The 27,891-nt window shown below is 41.9% G+C and overlaps 1 protein-coding gene and 1 non-coding gene across 2 annotated transcripts in view; one reads left to right on the plus strand and one right to left on the minus strand.

Moving 5' to 3' along the window:
- Nucleotides 1-27,142, minus strand: part of RBM6 (RNA binding motif protein 6) — a 107,631-nt gene extending 80,489 nt beyond the window's left edge. Inside the window, exons 1-3 of the mRNA XM_030867200.2 lie at nucleotides 26,966-27,142; nucleotides 5,840-5,948; nucleotides 483-1,761 (exon numbers count right to left, since the gene is read on the minus strand). Coding sequence (XP_030723060.1) covers nucleotides 483-1,761; nucleotides 5,840-5,883 — 1,323 coding nt within the window. The 5' untranslated portion in view covers nucleotides 5,884-5,948; nucleotides 26,966-27,142. The remainder of the gene's footprint in view (nucleotides 1-482; nucleotides 1,762-5,839; nucleotides 5,949-26,965) is intronic.
- Nucleotides 11,701-11,772, plus strand: TRNAE-UUC (transfer RNA glutamic acid (anticodon UUC)). The gene has a single exon. It is a non-coding gene; the product is annotated as a tRNA-Glu (tRNA).
- Nucleotides 27,143-27,891: the final 749 nt, after the last annotated feature.

The following is a 27,891-nucleotide window of genomic DNA, read 5'->3' on the forward strand; positions in this document are numbered from 1 at the left end:
TTATATATACATTAGATTATACATTATACATACAGAAATTCAACATTTAAGTCAATTAAGTTAGCTTCAATAGAATACTTGCAACATTAATATCACCGCCTCATAACTAGGTATTCTCTATCTCTATATCCTAGGTATCCTCTAAATGAGTTTAAATAAGAAAATGAGCCCTAAACAGCCACAGGCCTGACCGTGTAAGAGTTGAGAGAACCAACTCGCAAAGACAAATACTTTCAAACTAAATTATCCCAAAGCATTTCGATCAGTACCATCAAGCAAAATAATGAAGAGACACACATCAAAAATATGATCTGAACTGAGGGCCCTTTCTCTAGAGATGTACACTGAATACAAATCTTGCTTTTTAATGGATGTACAAAGTTAAGACCTCGGACTAATGGTCCTGGACTCTACACTTCACCCTCCAGAAAAGTCTTACGAAAAAGCAAAATTCAAAAAAGCAATCCACTCCATTAACATACCTGAAGGTCCCGTTGGGCATCTTGGGAAGTTTTGCCCTCTGGAAAAGACTTGCTTTGGCCATAGCCAAATATCTGGCTTCCTGGAAGCCTGTGATCCACATCACGGTACTCCATGCTTCTGTAATCAGTGTCTTGCCGGCCAAGGAAGTCCAGACCACCTTCTTCTTTAAACATACCAGCATCTGAACTCTGTTGTTCACCTCCAGAAAGCTGTGACTTGTCCTGGTCTTGAAGTGGACTTTGGCTGGTCTGAAAGTCTGGTGGAGACTCATGTTCAAAAGCTACACCTTGTGTTTCTCCTTCTCTTGTTTCTGAATGCTCAAATTCTCCCTTCTGAATGCCAAAAGCAGGCCTTTCTGTTGTATGGTCATGTGCAGATTCTTCTCTCTTGTTCACATTCATACCAGAATGTTCTCTATCTTGTGTAGAGGGCTGAATGTAATCCAAAATATTTGGATCCACAGAGGGCATCTCCCTATCTTTAAATTCCATACAAGGTCCCACCTCTCTGCCCCTAAAATCCTGATCAGTCCTGGACCGGTGTCTACCTCTGAAATCTGAATGTGGTGTATCCCTGTCCCTAAAGTCTAGATCACTAGTACCTGAACCTCGGCCTCTAAAGTCCATCTGTGTTCCGTCTTTGTCCCTGAAGTCCAAATCAGATACATCTCTATTCCTAAAATCAGAACGGGACTGATCTCTGGCCCTGAAATCCAAATCTGATAAATCCCTTCCCCTAAAATCTGCATGGGATCCATCCCGGCCTCTAAAATCTAAATCATAAGTGCCCCGGCCCCTGAAGTCAGGTGGAGGAGCATCCCTACCTCTAAAGTCAACAGTATGAGCATCCCTGTCTCTGTAGTTCATGTGAGATGTCTCCCTACCTCTATAATCCATAGAAGTACCATCCCCACCCCTATAGTCCATAGGTGGTCCTTCTCTATCGCGAAAATCCCCAGAATGTATGTCCCTACTTCTGAAGTCCAACTGTGATGAATCTCTGCTCTGGAAATCAGAAGATGAAAAATCTCCCCCCCTGAAATCATGTCCAGGTCCCTCCCCTCCTCGATAGTCACCATGCTGTCCGTCTCTAGCTCCATAGCTGAAAGAATGCTCCTCTACATTTGCAAAGGGAGGCCCCGAATGCCCCTGGAAATCAAAGGGAAGTGAATCTCTGCCAGGAAAGTTGCCAGAGTGTCTCTCTTGAGCATGACTCTTAAGGGGAGGAGGAGGATAATCCCTGTTCCACCCGGGAGCAAACCTTTCTTCTTGGCTCCCACTGTAGAAACAAAGACAGTGTTATTCATATTGTCCAGAGAGTTTGAAATCTACACACCAGCATATTCTTCTCTAATCACAGCACATTCTTCTGTAAACATTTTTTTTTTTTTGGCAGAGTTCTGTAACAAGGTCCTAGATCTGCAGAAAACAGCAATGTTTTGCTATTTTAAGACGAAGTGGCGTAGTAAACTTTTATATTCCCATTTCAGAACACGAGGAAAGTCAACACAAGGTTTTCAACATGACTGCTGCAGAAAAAGCTTTCACCCAGTCCTGCAACAGGGAAAATCCGCAACACCAGATAAGCTAGCAATGGTGACACTCTACAAAAATTTCCATTTCCTATAGCCAGGGAACTTAGAATTCCAAGATCAGCATGATGATTCCTATACATCAGAAAAATCAATGCACTGTAAATTTTATACAGTAGGTTTCAGGAGGTGTCTTTCTCATTGGTGCATACAGGAGTAACATTCCAAAATATTTGATTACAGCCACAGTATGGACACCACCCAGTCAGAATGGATGCAGGCCCAAAATGAAGAAACACTGGCTGTAAATCACTAGGAGTATACCAGTGTTCACCAGCTGAGCATCAGCCCTGGCTGCATCTAAATCCTAGTTCTACAGTGGCTCTGCCTAGAACTGCTCTCACCTGGGTCCTATTATTGTAACTACTCAAGGGTATCTCAGAAGGCAGCATGAATCATGCCACAAAGCATGTGTTAAGTCGACTAAACCAAGCAACAGCATCCAGGAGCTTAATACTGAAAGGGACCTAGAGAGAGCATTAGGCCTTCAAGCATTATCACCAGGTCCCCAAAAAAGAAGCTGATTTTCTAGATTCTAATGCCTCATCTAATTTTTCATGGTAATACAATATATTTTAAAATAAGCATAGTATTCACATTCTCAGTTTACAGAACTCAAGAGATAAATGAGAATTGGCCCAATCTTTCATACTACCTAACTTCCTCCCTTTGTCTTAAGCTCCAGACCATTTTATATGTTTTGACTTTGGTAAAAGATTAGGGAATTTAAATAGGCAATTAGGTACCTAGGATACTGAGCTTGAAGGGGAGGGGAGAGAAGGGCATGAAAAAGGAAAACATGAAATGATCTGAATGGTTACCTGCTTTTTAGCAGTAAAACAAAAGTATTAAGAGATCAAGTCCAACTCAGTTCTCTCCTTCCAGAATATACAGGTTCTATTACATGACCCTTCTGAACTCAGACTACACTGCTATAGAAAGATTCAACAGACAACTGCTTCTGGGTTACTCAGTGCAAGCGAAACAGTTACAATGCCAAACCCTTTCCAAAAAGTAATAGGAATTTAACAATAGTAACCTAAACAGTTGAATGATGCATATTTAATGGATTTTCAGAACATGGTAACTTCCAATAGCTCCTATTAACATTAGTTATATCTATGGGGTTCATCATAAGAGAAGTAACTTTAAATGTTCTTCATAAGTAATACAATATAATACTAAAATTAAGACATTACCACTAATTCTGGTGTCACCCATATTTAAAATCATTCAAATCCCAATAGTTAGGGACTTCACTGGTGGCGCAGTGGTTAAGAATCCACCTGCCAATGCAGGGGACACGGGTTCGAGCCCTCTTCCAGGAAGGTCCCACATGCCATGGAGCAACTAAGCCCATGCGCCATAACTATTGAGCCTGCGTGCCACAAAAATTGAGCCCACACACCGCAACTACTGAAGCCCACGCGCCGCAACCACTGAAGCTCACGCGCCTAAAGCCCGTGCTCTGCAACAAGAGACGCCACTGCAATGAGAAGCCTGTGCACCGCAACAAAGAGTAGCCCCACTCGCCACAACTAGAGAAAGCCTGTGCACAGCAACAAAGACCCAACACAGACAAAAAATTTAAAAATTAACGAAAAAAAAATCCCAATAGTTAGCTTGCAGGAAGACTTAAGCCTCAGCAGACACTCACAGGCTGAGTGCTGCCGTATCTAAATCTACATGTTCTCTGACCAGAACACATCCAACAGTGTCTTTGAATACTACCCTAAGGATTACCTTACCCTCTTCAGCGGAGAAGATCAAAGAGATCTAGAGTAACCACTGTATTAGGGTTCTTAGAACTGTATTTTATGTAGACTATTCAAGAAACACTTCTATTAGTATAAAATAGCAGTGGCTACGAAAATCATTTTCAACCAAATTTTAAAAAATTTTAAGAAGATGAATACAAAATTATTTTCCTGCAAGATACCTTTTTCACCCAAATTAGTCCCCCCAAAAGTTATGCTATATAAACTATGTCTCTTTCTGGTCAAAGATCTTAAAAAATAGCATGTAATGACTTATATTTAAACTAAAATTAAGGTGGGGAAATACAACTTTAAATAATAAATTCAAAGAGAAAATGTTCTGAAAAAAATTTTTAAGTGATGCAATAGAGCTAAAGTTACCTAATTCCTGAAGGCTTATAGGAAACAGCCTTACTTACAAATAATTATCCATAAATATAAGTAAAAAGGAGAGATTTTTAAATGTTAAAGTACAAACTCACTAATCTAGACTAGGGATCTGCAAACTTTTCCCATAAAGAGTCAGACAGTAATTACATTAGGCTTTGCAGTTTCTGTCAGAACTATTCAACTCTGCCATTGCAGCATGAAAGCAACCATAGACAATTTGTAAATGAATGATCAGGGCTATGTTCCAATAAAACAAAAACAAGCTGCAGGCTGTACAGCTTGTTGTTGTTGACCACTGATCCAGACCTTAATATTGTGAAAGGAAAAACATAACCAGCATCACCACCACTGCTTTAATTTAAAGACTGTTAAGCAGAAAGTAAAGACCCCTGTATTCATGAAACTAGTTTTACTAAATATTATACGGATTTTTTTTTTTTTTTTTTTTTTGTGGTACGTGGGCCTCTCACTGCTGTGGCTTCTCCCGTTGCGGAGCACAGGCTCCGGACGCGCAGGCTCAGCGGCCATAGCTCACGGGCCCAGCCGCTCCGTGGCATGTGGGATCTTCCCGGACCGGGGCACGAACCTGCGTCCCCTGCATCGGCAGGCGAACTCTCAACCACTGCGCCACAAGGGAAGCCCTATACGGATTTTTTTAAAACTTAGTTCTCTCCCTTAATTTTTCATTGGAACCCCAAGCTTCAAAATAATAAAACATCTGTTGAATTTGCACAAGAAGATCCTGCAGACTGCCAATCAAAAAGAAAATTTACTAGTAACAGAAGTTTCAATTAGAACATAAATTTTGTTTTTTGGCCACACCACGTGGCTTGTGGGATTTTAGTTCCCCCACCAGGGACTGAACCCAGGCCCTTGGCAGTGAGAGTATGGAGTCCTAACCACTGGACCGCCAGGGAACTCCCTGGAGCATAAATATTTTTTAATGTATAGCTTTAAAGGTCAGATTTCTTTGCCATATACCAACTAAAGCCATAACAATCATATTCCAATTGTAAACACAATGCAAAAGTTTTAAAATACCATCATCAGTGTTTATTATACTGGCTATAAGAAATTAACTTCCCACAATTCTAAAATATAATCCATTTACAACTGAATGGTACCACCTTCTCCACTTATCTTTGTACCTAGTAATCCTTAAAATTGAAATGTAGCTTAGAAAATTGCATCGAGTAATTTTTCTTTCTCAGAACTATTTTTGGTAGCTGAAACACAATATGTCACAGGAAAGACAGAGCTCTGGATTCTAGACATAAATTACTGAATTTAATGAAACATTTACATACATTTATGTACATTTTTTACTAGCTTTCCTTATTAATCAAATATGTATGACTTTGCTAAAAGAGACAAAAAATATTTTTAGAAATTGGGGGATTTTGTTAATGCTTTTAAAAATGCTAAAACACAAAACACTTGGCACACTGGGTATTTAGTCTCACAATCACTTTAGAAATGACTAGAAAAATTTTAAATAGTTTCTATTTTTAAAAAATCAGAGCTATTTCTAGAAAATATCCCTCCTTATGGTAGGCCAAAAATATTATACTGTATCATTAAAATACTGACATTTCAATATTCAAATTTAAAGACTTACCGAAAAGGTCCTGTTCTGTTAGCAGATCGAGAATCCCCCCACATCTCTTTCTATGTCAAGAGGGTCCAATAAGTAGATCCTTGCTACCAAACTCTGGTTATCACAGTACCTGTACAAAACAAACCACAAAAAATGAGTACATTGGAACATGAAGTAAAGAATAAACCAATTTCCTCTTGTTTGGCTTATCAGGGACAACATCAGCAGGTATACTTTTGGAAGTCACTTTTAAACATTTACATGCTAATTTATAGCAAGAAAAATACATTTTAAATTTAAAATGTGCACTCTAGGGCACCATCAACTTCTCAATGTACTAAGAATGCTTCATAATATATTTACTAATTTTTCTGGCACCCATTCTATCTTCCTTTTCGGAAATAGCACCTTAGCATAAACACCACTCCCAGTCTGTGCGGCTGATCCTACTCTATTCAGCCTGGCCAATCAGAATAGTCTATTACTGGGACTTCCCTGGCTGCCCAGTGGTTAAGACTCCAAGCTTCCAATGCAGGGGGCACAAGTTCAATCCCTGGTGGGGGAACTAAGATCCCACATGCCAAGCAGAGCAGCCAAAAAATAAATTTAAAAAAAAAAAAAGCAAGAATAGTCTATTACCTCACCACAGTGATTGCTTTGAAGATGGGCATGTAACCTAAGGCTGAGAAGTCATCACAGGACCTGTGCTCCAGCTACGAAAAAAGTGGCAAACTTTTTTTTTTTTTTTTGGCCATACCACGAGGCCTGTGGGAGCCTAGTTCCCCGACTGAACCTGGGGCCAGGCAGTGAAAGAGCCAAGTCCTAACCACTGGACCACCAGGGAATTCCCCAAAAGAGGCAAACTTTTATGACCTTGGATTTGGCAATGGTTTCTTACTATGACAACGAAAGAAAAAATAAAGTAGACTTCATCAAAATTGAAAACTTTTGTGAATCCAAGTACACTATCAAGAGAGTGAAAACACAACCCACATGTCAGCGAAACAGCAGACTATGAAATTCCAAAGCCTCATTCCTCAACAGAAACATCAAAAAACAAGCAGTCTGAACCAACTTTGTTGTAGCTTTAGAAAACAGTCAAAGCTTTACAACAACCAACTGAACACTCAGTCAAGAAAAAGTCATCCTCGGGACTTCCCTGGTGGTCCAGTGGTTAAGATCCGGTGCTCCCAACGCAGGGGGCCTGGGTTCGATCCCTGGTCAGCGGCACTAGATGCCGAATGCCGCAACAAAGATCCCACGTGCCATAATAAAGATCCCACGAGCCGCAACTAAGACCAGGCGCAGCCAAATAAATAAATATTTTTTAAAAAGAATAAAAAATGAAAAAGTCATCCTCAAAATAATAGCAAAGTTTTTTGGTGTTTTTACTGATCCTTGCCCCACCCCCACCCCAGCATGGCAGTGGTTCTTGTCTTGAAGGCAGCCCAGTTTTCAGCTCCCTCCCTAAACCCAAGGGAAACCTGATTTGTAAATTATTGTGTACATCTGTTCTAATCTGTATGGGGGCTATCTGAAGGACTGATGCAAGGTACTTGCCTCTGTTTTACCTAACTCAGAACTCTGGGGGGAAAAGCGCAGGCACTGCTAATAAAAGCTGCAAAGCAGACTACAGACTCACAGATATGGAGAGGTTGGGGTGAAAACACTTTGGGGAGTTAGGACATTCCAAGGCACCATGTATATGAGAAAATTTAGAACACCACAAGCATACCCAGACACATGATCAGACAAAACCTGAGAAGACTCTAAGCTTTCACCTCAGGCTGATCTCTAGGTTCAGAGCAAGCCTAGCTAAGTGTTGAAGGAATGGCTCCAGCACAGAACCAATCTGCAAAAACAAAGAGAGGTGGGTTTTTCTTTCTCTTATTTTTGTTGGTGTGTTTTTTGTCCATTTTTGTTTTATCTGTTTGAGCTCCTAGAATTCAAGGAAATCTTGGTTAACACATTAGATGAACAAAGGCTAAGAGAACAGGTGTCAGTGATCACACCTAAGGAATACAGCCTTTGCAAAAATGGTATAGGAAAAGAATTCTATATCTAGCAAAACTCTCCTTCAAAAATGAGAAAGAGGGACTTCCCTGGTGGTCCAGTGGTTAAGACTCTGTGTTTCCACTGCAGGGGGCACGGGTTCAATCCCTGGTCAGGGAACTAAGGTCCCGCATGCCACTTGGCGTGGGAAAAAAAAAAAAAAGAGTAAGAAATTAAGACATTTCCTGATAAGCAAAAGCTGAAGGAATTTGTTACCAGTAGATGGGCCCTGCAAGAAATGAAAGAAAGTCAAAAGTAACTTGAAGCCATATGAAGAAATAAAGCTTCAGTAAAGATTTAAAAAGCAAGAGCAATTATAAAAGCTAGTATTATTGTGACTTCAATTTTTAACTCCAGTTTTTACTTTCTACATGATTTAAAAGACAAACGCATAAAAAACAATTATTAACCTAGGTTAATGGGACACAATTTATAAAGACGTTATCTGTGACATCAGTAACAGAGGGAAGGGGGACTTCCCTGGTGGCGCAGTGGTTAAGAATCTGCCTGCCAATGCAGGGGTGACGGGTTCGAGCCTGGTCCGGGAAGATCCCACATGCCGCGGAGCAACTAAGCCCGTGCGCCACAACTACTGAGCCCACGCACCTAGAGCCCGCACTGCGCAACAAGAGAAGCCACCACAATAAGAAGGCTGCTCACCGCAACCAAGAGTAGTCCCCACTCGCTGCAACTACAGAAAGCCCACGTGCAGCAACGAAGACCCAACGCAGCCAAAAATAAATAAATGAATAAATTTATTTAAAAAAATTATTAATCTAGGTTAATGGGACACAATTTATAAAGATGTTATCTGTGACATCAATAACAGAGGGAAGGGGGACTTCATTGGTGGTGTAGTGGTTAAGAATCCACCTGCCAGTGCAGGGGACAAGGGTTCGAGCCCTGGTCCGGGAAGATCCCACATGCCGCGGAGCAACTGACCCCGTGCACCACAGCTACTGACCCTGCACTCTGGAGCCCGCGAGCCACAACTATTGAAGCCCATGCGCCTGGAGACCATGCTCCACAGCAAGAGAGGCCACCTCAGTGAGAGGCCTGCGCACCGCAACAAGGAGTAGCCCCCGCTCACTGCAACTAGAGAAAGCCCGCGTGCAGCAACAAAGACCCAATGCAGCCAAACATACATACATACATAAATAAATAAATAGAAGCAATGGGATAATATATTAAAAAACAAAAAGACAGAGGGAAGGAAAGGAACAGTATAGAAGCAGTTTTTCTATGCTATTGAACTTAAGTTGGTATAAATTCAAATTAAATTGTTATAACTATACTATGTTAAATGTAATTCCCATGGTAACCACAAAGAAAATATCTTTAGAATATACACATAAGAAAATGAGAAGGCAATCAAAACATTTCACTATAAAAAAATCAACTAAACACTAAATAAGGTAATAATGGAAGAAATGAAGGGAAAAAAGCTATAAGGAATATAGATTACAAATAGCAAAATGGCAGAAGTTCCTCCTTATTAGTAATCACTTTAAATGTAAACAGTTTAAAATTTTCTTCTCAAAAGACAAGATTGGCATAATAGATTAAAAAACATAATCCAACTATACGCTGTCTACAACAGACTCGCTGTAGATCCAAAGACACAAATAGGTTGAAAGGGAAAAGACAGAAAAAAATATTCCATGCAAATAGTAACCAAATGAGATCTGTGGTGGCTATACTAGTATCAGACAAAACAGACTTTAAATCAAAAAAGGTACAAAAGACAAAGGACATTATATATTAATTTAAAGGTTAAAAAAACACAAGAAGATAAATCATAAACATTACACACCTAATAACAGACCCTCAAAATATATGAAGCAAAAACTGAAAGAAACTGAAGGGAGAAGTAGACAGTTCTATAACAGTTGGAAACTTCAAACCTCACTTTGAATAATGAATTGATCAACCAGACAGTATATAAGTAAGAAAACAGAGAACTTAGCACAATAAACCAAACACATCTAATTGACACAGAACACTCCACCCAACAACAGTAGAATCACATCTTGTCAAGTGCACATGGGATATTCTTCAGGATGGACCATTTGCTGGGCCACAAACAAGGCTCAACAGATTTTATAAGATAAATAACCGTACAAAGTATCCTCTCTAACCCAAACAGGATAAAGTTAGACATCAATAACATAAGGAAAAATTCTACAGTTTTCCATAGTTTTCCTTCTACATAAACTAGAATTCACAAAATTTTAAATGCATATTACTTCTGACTTTCTAGTTCCTCTTCTAGGAATTCATTCTCTAGAAACTTACAATGTGAGGTGACATGTTTACAAAGGTACATAGTGCAGCACTGTTTGTAATAGCAAAAGATTATAAAATCTATATTACATCAACAGAATATATTTGTACTACTGAAATACTATGCAACTCTCAAAAAATGAAATAGCTATGTTAATTTATATAGGATAAACTATTACATATTAAGTTTAAAAATATGTGCAAAATATTATTTGTAATATGGTATCATCTGTGCAAAATAGAAAAGAACACATACCACAAAGTTAGGGGACTCACATTTCCTGATTCTAAAACTTAACTACAAGCAACCTAAATGTCTATTGACACATGAATGGATAAAGAAGATGTAGTATATACATATACAATGGAATATTACTCAGCTATAAAAAAGAACAAAATAATGTCATTTGCAGCAACATTTAGATTATCATTCTAAGTAAGCCAGAAAGAGAAAGACAAATATCATATGATATCGCTACTATGTGGAATCTTAAAAAAATGATATAAATGAACTTATTTACAAAACAGAAAGCGACTCACAGACATAGAAAACAAACTTGTTGTTACCAATGGGGAAGGGGGGATGCAGGGAGGGATAAATTGGGAGGTTGGGATTAACATATACACAATACTATATATAAAATAGATGACCAACAAGGACCTACTGCATAGCACAGGGAACTATACTCGGTATTTTTTAATAACCTATAAGGGAAAAGAATCTGAAAAGGAATATGTGTATATGTGTGTGTGTGTGTGTGTGTGTATATACGAAAAAACTGAATCACTGTGCTGTATACCTGAAATGAACACGATATCGCAAATCAACTATACTTCAATTAAAAAAAAAAGAAAACAAAGCTACAGTTATCGAGACAGTGTGGCACTGACATAAGGATAAACAAAGATCAATAAAACAGAATTGAGAGTCCAGAAATAAACCCTCACATTTAGGATCAAGTGTATTAGACAAGAGTTCTAAGACAATTCAATGAAGAAAGAACAGTCTTTTCAACAAATGGTACTGGGACAAGTGGATGTCCCCATGCAGAAGCATAAAGTTGAACCCCTACTTCATGTCATGTATAAAAATTAATACAAATGGATCAAAAACCTAAATGTTTTAAGAGGTAAAACTATAAAATTCTTAGAACAGGCATAAATCTTCATGACCTTAGATTAAGAAATGGCTTTTTGGATAAGATGAATACCAAAAGCACAAGCAACAAAAGCAAAAATAAAATAGATCAATTGGATATCATCAAAATTTTAAATTTTGTGCTTTAAAGGACACCATCAAGAAAGTGAAGACAGCCCACAGAATGGGAGAAAACTTGTGTAAATCATATTTGATAAAGGACTTGTATCTAGAATACATAAAGAACTATTTTATAACTCAGTAGCAAAATAACCCAATTTTTAAAATGGGCAAAGGCTATGAATAGACATTTCTCCAAAGATGATACTTTTAAAAGGCCAATAAGCATAAGAAAAATGCTCAACATTACCCATAAGGGAAATGCACATCAAAACCATAATAAGGGGGTTCCCTGGTGGTCCAGTGGTTAGGACTCAGCACTTTCAATGCCGTGGCCCAGGTTCAATCCCTGGTCGGGGAACTAACATCCCATAAGCCAAAAAACAAAACAAAACAAAACAAACAAAAAAACCACAGTAAGATACCACTTCATATCCACTAGGGTGTCTCTAATAAAAAGATAAGTTGACAAGAATCTGGAGAAATTAGAACCCTCATATACTACTGGTGTGAATGGGGCCAAAGATATGTACAAACATCTAGTGGTTCCCTCCAAAATTTCCCTCAGAATAGCTGGAATTCTTTGGACAGTTTAATCCAGCAAAGCAAATGATTACAGGTCTTGGGGCTGAAATGATGTTAAACTATCCTTAAACTTTAAATGGGTAAAAACTCTTGAGTTGGGCTTCCCTGGTGGCGCAGTGGTTGAGAGTCCGCCTGCCGATGCAGGGGACATGGGTTCGTGACCCGGCCCGGGAAGATCCCACATGCCGCGGAGCGGCTGGGCCCGTGAGCCATGGCCGCTGAGCCTGCGTGTCCGGAGCCTGTGCTCCGCAATGGGAGAGGCCACAACAGTGAGAGGCCCACATACCGCAAAAAAAACTAACAAAAAACCAAACAAAAACTCTTGAGTTACTGGCATGGAGCCAGGGCTACTTTTGGTAAACAGAACTGGCACTGCGGGATGAACTGAATGCCAGGTTAAGGCTTTAAATTCTGAAGCTCATCAGAACCCAGCAGGGATATTGGTTGATATACACAGCAAGACAGGAGCCAAGAAAGTCAGAATCCACTAAGGAATGTATAACAAGTCACCTGCCATACCACCTAACTCTGAAAATAAGTGGCACTATAACACTAATTACACAACTGTACCTGGCAGTGAACATGAGTGGGAACGGAAGGCCTGCCACCTCAAATGCCCAGATCCCACCCCTAACAGATGCAACATAGCAATGAGTAAGAGGGCCCCTGTGGCAAGGCTGAGATGTAAGTCCAGGTGAAGCTGCTGCAGGTGTAGATCTTGGTGGTAGTAGTAAATAGTCAAATGAGAGGCTTTTGTTTGTTTGTTAGTTTTTATTGTAGTATAATTGCTTTACAATGTTGTGTTAGTTTCTGCTGTACAGTGAAGTGAATCAGCTATATGTATACATATATCCCCTCCCTCTTGGACCTTCCTACCCCCTCATCCCACCCATCTAGCTCATCACAGAGCACTGAGCTGAGCTCCCTGTGCTATACAGCAGGTTCCCACTAGCTATCTATTTCACACATGGTAGTGTATTTACGTCAAACCTAATCTCCCAATTCATTCCACCCTCCCCTTCCCCCCACGTCCACACATCAGTTCTCTACATCTGAGTTTCTATTCCTGCCCTGCAAACAGGTTCATCTGTACCATTTCTCTACGTTTCACACATATGCGTTAATGTAAGATATTTGTTTTCCTTTGACTTACTGCACTCTGTATGACACTCAAATGAGAGTTCTGAATGCTGAATTGAAAAGTAATTTCATGTGAATACTGGTTGAACAGGAGTCATTTAATCCTGAGAGATGGCAAGCATCACATTAAACCATGGATTGCACTCCTAGTGATGCCCTTCTCATCAATTCCTTTAATTTTCAGCTTTACAATTATACTCCCCCAGAACATAAAGACTGGTTTCCTGGAAACCAACCAGTGGGTATGGGAATAAAGCCTCCCCATTGTATAGGGTCAGCAGCCTTTAAGGTTAGAATGATGATGTTAGCTGATTGTTTCTAAGCCTCCTCTGCCTTTGACTCTTGATTAATAAAAACATTATTGGCGGGACTTCCCTGGTGGCGCAGTGGCTAAGAATCCTCCTGCCAATGCAGGGGACACAGGTTCAAGCCCTGCTCCGGGAAGATCCCACATGCCGCGGAGCAACTAAGCCCGTGCGCCACAACTACTGAGCCTACACTCCAGAGCCTGCAAGCCACAACTATTGAGCCCACGTGCCACAACTACTGAAGCCCGCATGCCTAGAGCCCATGCTCCGCAACAAGACAAGCCACCGCAATGAAAAACCCGCCTGTCGCAACGAAGAGTAGCCCCCGCTCGCCGCAACTAGAGAAAGCCCGCGCGCAGCAATGACGACACAACACAGACAAAAATAAATTAAATTAATTAATTAAAAAAAATTCTCGGCAAATACTTTCACTTTGGTCCATTCTGCACATGTCCAAGAAATTTACCTCCAGCAAAATAAAACCAATACCCAGGGCCACCCCTCTTACTCATGACTTCAGTTCCAAAAGCCAACAAAGCAGAACCAGGGGTACTATTCCATTAGTTTTAGCTGTGGCATATAGCAGCCTGTTCCTGCTTTAAACATTCTAATTTTTTCCAAAGTAAATGCTTTGAGCCAAACAGGACACTCAGCTAAGAGGATCAAGGGGGCACCAACAGGCAAGGACTGGTGTGAGCACCTACCCAACTATGATCCAACTATGAGTTTTTAAACAGCAGTAATTTTAATATGCACTATTGGACCTAGAATTAGTGACTGCTGGAAGCACCATTGCTCCCCCAACCCCTGCAAATTCCCATTAAAAAAATTTAAGTGTATTCATTTCAATTACACTTAAAAAGATTTGTCCTCGGGACTTCCCTGGTGGCACAGTGGTTAAGAATCCACCTGCCAATGCAGGGGAACCAGGTTCGATGCCTGGTGTGGTAAGATCCCACATGCCACGGAGCAACTAAGCCCGTGCACCACAACTCCTGAGCCTGTGCTCTAGAGCCCGCAAGCCACAACTACTGAAGCCCACGTGCCCTGGAGGCTGTGTTCAGCAACAAGAGAAACCACCGCAATGAGAAGCACATGCACCACAGTTAAGAGCAGCCCCCACTCACTGCAACTAGAGAAAGCCCGTGAGCAGCAATGAAGACCCAACACAGGCAAAAATAAATAAATAAAATAAAATAAATTAAAAAAAAAAGATTCCTCCTCAAATGTAATAGCGATTTTTCAGGCTTCCTCTCCAGAATCATATCCTAAATCCCCATTGATGGCATTTGCTTTGCCTACTATCATACCACATTAAAAATGGATCTACATAAATGCAGAAGCTAAAACTATAACGTTTCTAAAAGAAAACACAGGGAATTCCCTGGCGGTCCAGTGGTTAAGACTTTACGCTTTCACTGCGGTGGTCCGGGTTCAATCCCTGGTCAGGGAACTAAGATGCCACAAGCCAAGAGGCATAGCAAAAAAATAAAACACAGGAAAAATATTTTTGAGCTTGGTATCAGCAAAGACTTTTGTCAAGGACCTAGAAAGCATTAGCCATAAAGAAAAATATTAAAATCAAAATCTGTTCTTCAAAAGACACTTGTTAGGCTTCCCTGGTGGCGCAGTGGTTGAGAGCCCGCCTGCCGATGCGGGGGACGCAGGTTCGTGCCCCGGTCCGGGAGGATCCCGCATGCAGCGGAGCGGCTGGGCCCGTGGGCCATGGCTGCTGAGCCTGCGTGTCCGGAGCCTGTGCTCCGCAGCGGGAGAGGCCACAGCAGTGAGAGGCCTGCATACCGCCAAAAAAAAAAAAAAAAAAAAGACACTTAAAAAAATGAATAGGTAAACTACAGAACAGCAAGTAAATATTTGTGACACATGTCTGACAAATGCTCCCTATTATTAGTCAGAAGGAAAAGATTAAAACCACAATGAGATACCAATACACACTCACTAGAATTGCTAAAATTAAAAAGATTCACAAAATCAGATACACAAAGATTTCCAGCAATCAGAACTCATACACTACTCGAAAGAATGCAAAATTGTAGGGCTTCACTGGTGGCGCAGTGGTTGAGAATCCGCCTGCCAATGCAGGGGACACGGGTTCAAGCCCTGGCCTGGGAAGATCCCACATGCCGCGGAGCAACTAAGCCCATGTGCCACCACTACTGAGCCTGCGCTCTAGAGCCCGTGAGCCACAACTACTGAGCCCGCGTGCCACAACTACTGAGTCTGCGCTCTAGAACCCGCGAGCCACAACTACTGAAGTCTGTGCACCTAGAGTCTGTGCTCCGCAACAAGAGAAGCCGCCCGGGCATGGCAAGGAAGAGTAGCCCCCTCTCACTGCAACTAGAGAAAGCCCCGCGTGCAGCAATGAAGACCCAATGCAGCCAAAAATAAAATAAGATAAATAAATCAAAAAAAAAAAAAGTTCACACACACACACACACAAAGAATGCAAAATTGTACAATCACTTTAGAAACTGGCCTGAGAAACACTACCCTATGACCCAGCAATTCCACTTCTAAAGTATTTGCCTAAGATAAATGAAAATAAAAGACCTCTACAAAAATGTTCACAACAGCTTTATTCATAATAGCTTTAAAAAAAAATGGAAACAACCCAAATATCCTTCAATGAGGGATGAGATATAAACATTGTTTGGTGTCCTAAAGGGTATCCTCCCTGGCACAGTGTACTTCAGTTAGATTGCAAATGCAAAGGTGACTTTTTGGTAAAGTGGGAGAAGGGTTAGTAAGAAAGAGGAAGTGGAAAAGGAGAATCAACAAGAGCCATTTTTTAAAAATAATTTAAGTTTACCACTTTAACCATCTTTAAGTATACAGTTACGAGGGATTAAGTACATCCACAGTGTTTTGCAAATATCATCCCCATCCACCCACAAAACTTTTTTCATCTTGCAAAACAGAAACTCTGTACCCACTAAACAGTACTCCCCACTCCCCTCTTAACCTAGTCCTTGGCAACCACCGTTCCACTTTGTCTTTATGATTTTGACTACTCTAAGTACCTCAATACTAGTGGAATCATACAATATTTGTTCTTTCTGGCTTATTTCATTTACCATAATGTCTTCAAGGTTCATACATATTCCAACAGCTATCAGAATTTCATGTCTTTTTAAGGCTGAATAATATTCTATTGTGTGTACATTTTATCTATTCATCCACTTATGGACACTTGGTTACTCCCATCATTTGGATAATGTGAATAATGAACAAGGGTATACAAATATCTCTTTGAGATCAGTTCTTTTGGATATATATACCCAGAAGTAGAATTGCTGGATCATATGGTAATTCTATTTTTAATTTTTTGAGGAACCACCATACTGTTTTCCACAGCAGCTACACCATTTTACATTCCCACAAATAGTGTACAATGGTTTTGTTATGAACTGAACTGTGCCCCCTCCAATTCATATGCTGAAGCCCTAACTCCCAATGTGACTGTATTTGGAAATAGGGCCTTTGAGGAAGTAATTAAGGTTGAAAGAGGCCATAAGGGCGGGGCCCCAATCCAACAGGACTGGCATCAGTGGAAGAGACACCAGGAATGCATGCACAGGGAAAAGGCCATGTGAGGACATGGACAGAAGATGGCCTTCTGCAAGCCAAGGAGAGAGGCCTCATCAAAACCCAAAACTGCTGACACCTTGATCTTAGACTTCAGCCTCCAAACTGTGAGAAAATAATTTGCTGTTGTTTAAGCCACCTAGTCTGCAGTATTTTGCTATGGCAGCCCTAGCAGAATAATACAAGTTCCAATTTATTCACATCCTCACCGACACTTGTTATACTGTTTTTCTGTTTTGTTTTGTTTTTTAATAACAGCCTTCCTAATGGGTATGAAGTGGTAAATTATTGTGGTTTTGATTTGCGTTTCCCTAATCAATAATGATGCTGAGAATCTTTTCATGTGCTTATTGGCCATCTGTATATCCTTTTTGGGAGAAATGTCTATTCAAGTCCTTTGCCCTTTTATTTTTTTTTTTTTGGCGGTACGCGGGCCTCTCACCGCTGCGGAGCACAGGCTCTGGACGCGCAGGCCCAGCAGCCATGGCTCACGGGCCCAGCCGCTCCGTGGCATGCGGGATCCTCCCGGACCAGGGCACGAACCCGCGTCCCCTGCATCGGCAGGTGGACTCTCAACCACTGCGCCACCAGGGAATCCCCCTTTGCCCATTTTTTGATTCAGGTTTTTTGTTGTTGTTGTTGAGTTTAGAAGTTTTCTATATATTCTGGATATTAATCCCTTGTCAGACGTGTGATTTGAAAATATTTTCTCCCATTTTGTGAGTTGCCTTTTTACTCTGTTCATAGTGTTCACTGACCACAAAAGTTTTTAATTTTGAAGTCCAATTTGTCTATTTTTCCTTTTGTTGACTGTGCCCTTGGTGTCATATCCTCTAAACGATCATTGCCAAACCCAACGCATAAAGCTTTCCCCCTATGTTTTCTTCTAAGAGTTTTCATTCTTACACCCAGGAGCAAGATTCATTCTTTTTTTGTTTGTTTTAATATTTATTTAAGCTGCACCAGGTCTTAGTTGCAGCATGTGGCATCTTTCAGTTGTGGCACACAGACTCCTTAGTTGCGGCAGGCATGCAGGGATCGAATCTGGGCCCCCCACATTGGGAGCGTGGAGTCTTACCCAGTGGACCACCAGAGAAGTCCCCAGATCATTCTTAAGAAAAGTATTTATGGAAGGCAAGTTCTGCATATTGATTCCTTTAAAAATATACATGGCCATAGTCTCTCTGGGATGTTTTTGTGTACCCGTTAATTAAAGACTGTAGTCTGAAGAACGTACCCTTATCTTGCTCCATCACTTAACTCATTTTTTGACCTATATTACCACTCTGCTGACTACTTCCTTTTTGTTTGTAAACATACTCAAGTCTCCCTCATGCAAAACACACACCCACACACCCAATACAAAACCTTTAAATATTAGTTCAATATATAAATGAACGTCCACCAAATACTGCTAATCCCCTAGCCTCTATTCTGTTCCCCAGCATGGTTCTTGATGCCGTCTCTTGGTGCTATAGACTAAACTGAATGTGTTACCTCAAAATTCATGTGTTGAAGTCCTAATCTCCAATGTGACGGTATTTGAAGATGGGGCCTTTAGGAGGTAATTAGGTCATGAGGGTAGAGCCCTTAGGAATGGGGTTGATGCTCTTATAAGAAGGGACAAAAGAGGACTTCTCTGGTGGTGCAGTGGTTAAGAATCCACCTGCCAACGCAGGGGACACGCGTTCGAGCCCTGGTCGATTCCACACGCTGCAGAGCAACTAGGCCCGTGCGCCACAACTCCTGAGCCTGCGCTCTAGAGCCCGCAAGCCACAACTACTAAAGCCTGCACGCCTAGGGCTCGTGCTCCGCAACAAGAGAAGCCACTGCAATGAGAAGCCCATGCACCGCAACAAAGAGTAGCTCCCACTTGCTGCAACTAGAGAAAAGCCCGCACGCAGCAACGAAGACCCAAAACAGCCAAAAATAAATAAATAATTTTATTTTTTTAAAAAAGGGACAAAAGAGAGATGCTCTCTCTCTCTCCCTGCCATGTGAGCACACAGCGGGAAGGCAGCTGTCTGCAAATCAAGAGGATCTCACCAGGAACCATACTGTCTGGCACCTTAATCTTAAACTTCCCCGCCGGCACTTCCCTGGTGGCTCAGTGGTTAAGAATCCACCCACCAATGCAGGGGACACGGGAAAGAGCCCCGGTCCAGAAAGATCCCACATGCCACGGAGCAACTAAGCCCATGCGCCACAACTACTGAGTCTGCGATCTAGAGTCTGCAAGCCACGACTACTGAAGCCCTCACGCCTAAAGCCCACGCTCCACAACAAGAGAAGCCACCACAAATAAGAAGCCCATGCACATCAACAAAGAGTAACCCCCACTCGCCACAACTAGAGAAAGCCCACGCACAGCAACGAAGACCCAACGCAGCCAAAAAAAACAAACAACAACAAAAAAAACTTCCCTGGCTCCAGAACTATGAGAAATTTGTATTGTTTAAGTCACCCAGTCTAGGGTATTTTGTTAGAGCAGCCCAAGCTAAGACACTGGGCAATCTTACCCATTCCCAATTTAACCACTATCTCTACCATCTCTATGATGATAATTTCCACATCTCCATCCCCAGCTTAGACTTCTCTATAAAGTCCAAATGCCTGCCAGAAATGGCCACTTAGCTATCCCATAGGAATCTCAAGCTCATGTACAAATAAGACTTTACTACTATAGGGAGACATTTAAATACTTCATTAGAGCTGCTTTTTCTTGTGAATAGAAATTTCCCAGATTTTAAATATTATATCCTGGTCCCTTACACCAGCAAATTACAGTCAGGTTCCTAGTTTAAAAGTGAGTTTTATAAGAAAGCACAGTGTGGTAGTGAAGGGACAAGAGTGCAGTCTCTGGACATACTCTGCTGGGGTTCACAGTTAGATTGCCTGGAGGCAAATCTTGGCTCTGCACAATGTAGCTCCTTAAGCAAGTTATTTAACTTAATGCCTCAGTTTACTTCTCTCTAAAAATCAGGATAAAGATGTCTACTTCATAGTTATCAGGATAAAATGACAATGTAAATTCACTAGAACGGTGCCTCATAAATAAATGCTCAGTAAATGTTATTACTCTTTTTAACAGTTTATTTCAAAAATCATTGGGATTTGGAATGTTCCCATTGATGCAGTCTGGTTTGGCTAAATGATTGACATTAAAGTTTGATTTGCCAATTAAATTAAATGGCAGACATTTTCCATAAATTAAATCTGCAGTTCCAAGGTTTTGTCAACTACATAGTTAAAGCATATATGCAGCATATATATTATACCAGAAAATACATCCTTTGCAGCCATTTATGACAGAAGTGTTAAGATGCCAACATAGAAATGTACAAGGTGGTAAAAAATTTTTTCGAAATTTTAGGGGTTAAAATTTTTTTTAATCCTTTTAGGTGGTTCAAGAGTAAAAGGGTTTCAAGACCATTGGCCTAGTGAATATGTTTTAGAGTCAGACTGCCTGAGTTTGAATCAAAACTCCAGCTTCTGGTAATTCCCTGGTGGTCCAGTGGTTAGGACTCCAAGCTTCCACTGCACGGGGCATGGGTTCCATCCCCGGTTGGGGAACTAAGATCCCACATGCCACGCAGCATGGCCAAGAGAAAAGAAAAAAAAAAAAAAGGAAGACAAAACTTTAGCTTTCTTTCTTTTTTTTTTTTAATTTATTTTTGGCTGCATTGGGTCTTCATTGCTACGCACGGGCTTTCTCTAGTTGTGGTGTGTGGGGGCTACTCTTTGTTGCAGTGCGCAGGTTTCTCATTGCGGTGGCTTCTCTTGTTGCAGAGCGCAGGCTCTAGGCACACGAGCTTCAGTAGTTGTGGCTTGAGGGCTCTAGAGCGCAGGCTCAGTAGTTGTGGTGCATGGGCTTAGGTGCTCCACAGCATGTGGGATCTTCCCAGACCAGGGCTCGAACCCGTGTCCCTTGCATTGGCAGGAGGATTCTTAACCACTGCACCACCAGGGAAGCCCAAAACTTTAGCTTTCTATGTACCCTTGGTAAGTTATATTTAACTTCTATATGCCTCAAAGCTCTCCTCCTACACAAGGGGAATAATAATGGTACCTACCTCATATGATTACTGTAAGGAGTAAATGAGATCATGCATCAGAAGCAATTGCATTGATAGCAACATTATTCATGACAGCCAAAAACTGAAAAGAATCCAAATGTCAATCCACAGGTAGATGGATAAACAAATGTGATATACTCGTAAAAAGGAATGCAACATGGATAAATCTCAAAAAAGATTACAAGTAAAAGAAGCCAGACATTCCAATTATATGAAATTTCTAGAAAACATAAAACTACAGAGGCAGAAAGCAGATCAGTGGATGCTAGGACTTGCAGTTAAGAGTGGGAAGTGTAGATTAACAACAAACAGGAACTAGGGAATGTTTTGAGGTGTTGGAAATATTCTAAATCTGAATAGTGGTGATGACTGCATCAAACTGAACTGTTACAATAAGTGAATTTTATGATATGTAAATTATGCCTCCAAAAAAAAAGTTTTGAAAAATTTTAAAGCAACAATGTATTAAATATTATTACTACTGCTACTATGGTCAGGTGTTTAAAATGACAATAACATTAAGCTGGAAAGGACCTTTCTGAGTATGTCTATTCCTACTCTCCGAAACAAGAGTAATAAAGGCAGGCACAGCTGAGTACTGACTCTGCCACAGTTGCGCATTTTACATGGGTTCTCTCACTTAATCATCACAGGTCCTCCATGGGGTAAGTTCTGTTACAATCCCCACTTTACAGACTATGAAACTGAGGCTCAAATAGGTTGAGAGACTTGCCCCAAAACAATATAACTAATATGAGGAAAAGCCAAAATGCAAACTCACCATCTGATTCCAAAGCCCATCCTAAAATTCATATAGAATTTCATAGGTCTCTGAATAGTCTTGAAAAAGAACATAGCTGGAGGACTCTCACTTCCCGATTTCAAAACTTACTATAAAGTTACAGTAATCAAAACAGTGTGGTATTGGTATAAGGACAGACATACAGAACAATGGAATAGAGAACCCAGAAATAAACCCTCACATACATGGTCAAGTTATTTTCAACAAGGGTGCCAAGACCATTCAATGGGAAAAAGACAGTCTTTGCAACAAATGGTCATAGGGAAACTGGATACCCACACGCAAAAGAATCAAGTGGGGCCCTTACCCAACACCATATACAAAAGTTATCTCAAAAAAAGGATTCAAAAGAGGGAAGAGGGCTTCCCTGGTGGCGTAGTGGTTGAGAGTCCACCTGCCGATGCAGGGGACATGGGTTCGTGCCCCGATCCAGGAAGATCCCACATGCCGCGGAGCGGCTGGGTGCGTGAGCTATGGCCGCTGAGCCTGCGCGTCCGGAGCCTGTGCTCCGCAACGGGAGAGGCCACAACAGTGAGAGGGGAAGCTTCATGCATTGGATTTAGCAATGATCTCTTGGATATAACACTAAAAGCAGAGTCAAAAAAAAGGACAAACTGGACTTCATCAACATTAAAAACTTCTGTGCTTCAAAGAACACTATCAACAGAGTAAAAAGGCAATTCACGAATGGGAGAAAATATCTGCAATACACATATCTGATGAGGGACTAACATCCAGAATATACAGAAAACTAAAAGTCAACAACAAAAGACAACCTGACTCAAAAATGAGCAAAGGACTTGAACACACATTTCTTCAAAGAAGACATACAAATGGTCAATAAACACAAAGAAAGACTCTCAACATCATTAGCAATTAGGGAAATGCAACTCAAAATCACCAGATACGCCTTCACACCCATTAAGATGGTTACTAAACAAAACAAAAATAAACGAACAAACAAACAAACCTAACAAAGGCTGGTGAGGATGTGGAGAAATCAGAACGCTCTGTGTTGCTGGTGGGCATGTAAAATGGTGCAGCCACTGTGTAAAACATATGGCAGTTCCTCAAAAAATTAAAAACAAAATTATCATGTGATCCAACAATTCCAATTCTGGGTATAAACCCAAAAGAAATGAAAGCAAGAACTCAAGTAGATATGTGTACCCGCCCCCATGTTCATTCCTGCATTACTCACAACAGTCAAAAGGTGGAAACAACCCAATGCCCACCAATAGATGAAAAGATAAACGTAATATAGCATATATATATATATAATGGAATACTATTCAGCCTCAAAAAGGAATGAAATTCTGACAGATGCTATAACATGGATGAACCTTGGAGACATTCTGCTACGTAAAATAAGCCAGTCATGAAAGGACAAATATTGTATAATTTATGATTCTATTTATGTAAGGTACCTAGGACAAGCAAATTCATAGAGATGGAAAGTAGAATGGTGGGTACCAGGGGTTGGGGGAGGGGAGAATAGGAAGTTATTGTTTAATGGGTACAGAGGTTCAGTTTGAGAAGACAAAAAAGTTCTGAAGCTGGATGGTAATGATGGTTGCACAACAGTGGGAAGATACTTAATACCACTGAAGTGTACACATTAAAATGGTTAAAGAAAGAGAGAGAGAGAGAGAGAGAGAGAGAGAGAGGGAGAGAGAGAGAAGAGAGAGAGAGAGAGACACTACTTCACACCCATTTAGGTGGTTACTGAAAAAAAACAAAAACAAAAAAACAGAAAATAAGTGTTGGGATGTGGAGAAGTTGGAACCCTTGTGCATTACTGGTGGGAACAATGCAACTGCTGTGGAAGACAGTATGGTGGTTCCTCAAAAAGCTAAACACAGAATTACCATATGATCCACTTCTGGGTATATACCCAAAGATACTGAAAACAGGGACATGAAGAGATATTTGTATACCCATGTTCACATCAGCATTATTCACAACAGCCAAAAGGTGAAAACTCAACTGTCTAGCAAGTGAACAATTAAACAAAATGTGGTCTATACATACCAACTGAGTTTTGTTCAGCCTTAAAAGGGAATGAAGATGTCAATTACATCTCAGTTTTTAAAAAAATCTTTAATTAAAAAGGAAAGAACGGGGACTTCCCTGGTGGCGCAGTGGTTGAGAATCTGCCTGCCAAAGCAGGGGACACGGGTTCGAGCCCCAGTCCGGGAAGATCCCACATGCCGTGGAGCAAGCCCATGCACCACAACTACTGAGCCTGTGTTCTAGAGCCTGTGAGCCACAACTACTGAGCCACCGTGCCACAGCTGCTGAGCCTGCGCACCTAGAGCCCGTGCTCTGTGGCAGGAGAGGCCATCGCGATGAGAAGCCAGCGCAGCGCAACGAAGAGTTGCCCCCGCTCGCCGCAACTAGAGAGAGCTCGCGCGCAGCAACGAAGACCCAATGCAGCCAAAAATAAATAAATAAATTTAAAAAAAAAAAAAGAAGAAGAAGAAGAATGAAGTTTGGACACACGCTATGACATGAAAACATTTTTACCTGAAATAAGTCAGACATGAAAGGACAAATATTGTATGATTCCACTTATATGGGTTACCCAGAACAGGTAAATAAACAGAGACAGAATACAGATTAGATGTTACCAGGGGCTAGAGGGAGGGGGTAATAGGAGTTACTTGCTTAATGGTTAGGGTTTCTGTTTGAGGTGATGAAAAAGTTTTAGAAATAGATAATGGTTATGGTTTCATTACATTGTGAATGTAATTCATGCAATGAATTTTATGTGAAGTTTACACATAAAAATGGCTTAAATGGCAAATTTTGTTACAATGTATGTAACAAAATATATTCATCACAACTTTGTAAAAAAAAAAAGTAACGTAATATACGAAAAAACACTGAATTAAGCACCTTAAATGGGTGAACTGTATGGTGTGTGAATTATATCTCAACAAAGCTATTTCTTAAAAAGGTAACCATGGCTAACATTTAGTGAACACTTTCCACACACCAGGCACCGTTCTAAAAGGATTACATAAACCTCAAAACAACCTACCGAGGTGGCTACATTTCTTAACCTCATTTCACATATGAGGAAATTGAAGTTAAGTAATTTGTCCAATGTCACTCAGGTAGTGGAAGAGTCAGGGGTTCAAACCCTACCAGATTTAGAGCTCCTACAGTTACCCACTCTGCTCTACTGAGTCCCACAGTGTGATAGGAAGGTTATTAAAGGCACCCAATAGATGCCCCGTTAACTAAGTGAATGAGATGAACAACTACTGTGGAATTCTAGCAGGAAAATAAATTCTAAGCACTTGGAATGTAGCCAGAAGAGTCCATGATTTATCATCTTTAAAATTTCATAACTTTCCAATAGCGGGAATTTCCTGGTGGTGCAGTGGTTAAGAATCCGCCTGCCGATGCAGGGAACACGGGTTCAAGCCCTGGTTTGGGAAGATCCTACATGCCACGGAGCAACTAAGCCCCTGCACCACAACTACTGAGCCCGCGCCCAGAGCCTGTGCTCTGCAACAAGAGAAGGGACTGCAATGAGAAGCCCGCACACCACAACAGAGTAGTCCCCACTCGCCGCAACTAAAGAAAGCCTGCACGCAGCAACGAAGACCCAATGCAGCCTAAAATAAATAAATAAATAAATAAAATTTAAATTTTTTTCAAAAAAGAATTTTCCAATAGCTTTAATGTTAATACAACTCTGAGTTAGATTATTAACACACCATTTCATACATTTAAACACCGGCAGAAGAGTATAACCTTGCCCATGTATCTTCAATAAGACTGGAGAGTTCACTTAGTAACCTCTCCATTGACAATTCTCCTCTGAAAGGCTACAAAAAACTAGGCTCCTAAAAGCAACAAAAGTAAACCCAATTCTGGTAACAGAATTCTATAAAGAAGGGTGCTACAAATGTCCAGAAACAGAGACCTAGTACCTATTCTATAGGTTAGGTACCTAGTTAGATGCCTGTTAACCAGGCAAGGTTCAGGTCCAACTTTTGTGTGTTTCACCAGAATGCTAACATACCATTGTCAGTCCTACCGTCACTTATCAGTTCTTGATACCTCTCCTATAGTCCTCACAAGTTTGCTGATGTTGACATTATTAAACCATTCACATTGGTGGCACTACTCAACAGGAAGTTGAAAACTAACAAACCTAGGGCACAATCCAGAGTTCAGAAATGAATCAGGTGACCAGGCGCATCTAAGTCTACTGAACTCCACCTAGATCCCCGCAATTCTGACCTTCACAAGCAAACCTGGAATGTGCAAAAAATACAAGTACTCTTACAGTTTATGTACCCTACAAAACAAGGCCCTTTGTTTTATTAAAAAATGCACGCCCAGAGTTGAGCCCATAAGCACAACATCAATTCTAAAATTAAGAGAAAAACACAGATTTACAACGCCAAAAGGAATCTAAAAAGCGAATACGAGGAAACTTCCCTCTCCTCCTACCTGCGCCCAACGGGTGCAGGACCCACCAGACCACTCCCCTGGCTCCAGATTCTACAGCCCCGAGTGCCGGGCTCCGAACTCTCGCGCCCTGTGGTCCGGCTGAGCCCACTCGGGTCTGTCCAGGTCTGAGAGTGAGGCTACATGCTAAGCACAAAAAAAGCTCCCTCTTGAACGATGCCTCAGAACTGTATCAGAATCTTTAAAAAACAGGAAAAAAGGAGGAAGAAAGGGCCGCCTGCTTGGAGCTCCTCAGACCAGGAGCACCGAACCGCAACCACGCGCCAGCTACAAAACACCGCAGCCGGCCGCCCCGAGACTGGACCGGTAATTCCACCGCCGCGCCGGGCCCCGCCCCGGGCCCGCGACCATTCTGGGGCGTTCCTCCCGTGGGCGGCGCCTCCCTCACCACACCGCCACTTGGCTCTCTTCTTGAGCGAGGCCGCGGCCGCCCCGCGACACCGAAGCTGCAGCTTCTAGCCCGCGCGGGCCCGCGACGTCCAGAGCGGCCTGGCAGGCCGGCTCTTTTCCCCCAGGCTCCGGCACGCCCTCTCTACGGCCCCAAGCCCTTACCGAGGCAGCGCGGCCTCCGCGGCCCGCTCCTCCTAATCCTCGGCCGCTGCCACCGACCCAGCGCCGCGGAGACCGGAACTTCCTCCGCGCCGAGCCGCTGCCTTCACAAAGGCGCCGCCGCCTTTAGCGCTCTGCCCGCCGGGAGATGGAGTACCGCGGCCGGTCGCACCGAATCCACTCCCGGCGTACCCCGCGCGGGGGGCGGAGGGCGGGGCGGGAGGGGGGGTGCTTGCCTGCCCGGGTGGGACGTAAGGGCACGCTCTCGTCGGCGTCCAATGGGAGGGCGCCCTTCCCTCCCCCCCCCAACTCCGTCCGCCGGGGCTGCTGGGGGTTGTGGTTTGGCCTCTGGCCCACGGGTTCTAGTTCTTTTTCGGTCTTTGGAGTTGAGCGAGGCGTGCATTTTCTTGGTGGCTTGGCCTTCTCGAGTTTTGCTCCCCGCCAGAGCGCACATATGGCCCCGGCCTGCGTAGCTTGAAAACGACTTATTTTCCGTTAATATGAAGGAAATGGAAGGGAGGCGTCTCCAGCCTAAGACTTCCGAGGCAGGGGCTTCTGGCCCACACAAGAGCCTGTTTTCCGACCCTCCCATAGGATAGGGAAGCAGTAGTCACAGAGGCTCGTCTCCTTTTCCTTCTGATGGGTTTCCAAGTTAGGTATTACCGACTCAGGAATACCAGGTGGGTGTCATCTGTGTTAAAGGTTTAATATCCCTACCTACGAAGGAAAATCTACTCAGTTTACACAGAGCCTTGCTAGCTCGGGCAATACATCTGGCCAAGAGTGACTTGTGCGAGGTCACAGAGGAACTGGAAAGTATCTGCAAATCAGCAATCTAGTGGAAAACGGGGCAGCACAACTTTCAGTTTGCAGCTCATGTCCAGAATCTCCTTACAGCTAATGTTCTTCAAATGGCCAGCTCCAAGCTT

This window comes from Globicephala melas, chromosome 11 (assembly GCF_963455315.2).
Source record: "Globicephala melas chromosome 11, mGloMel1.2, whole genome shotgun sequence".
Taxonomy (NCBI): Eukaryota; Metazoa; Chordata; class Mammalia; order Artiodactyla; family Delphinidae; genus Globicephala; species Globicephala melas.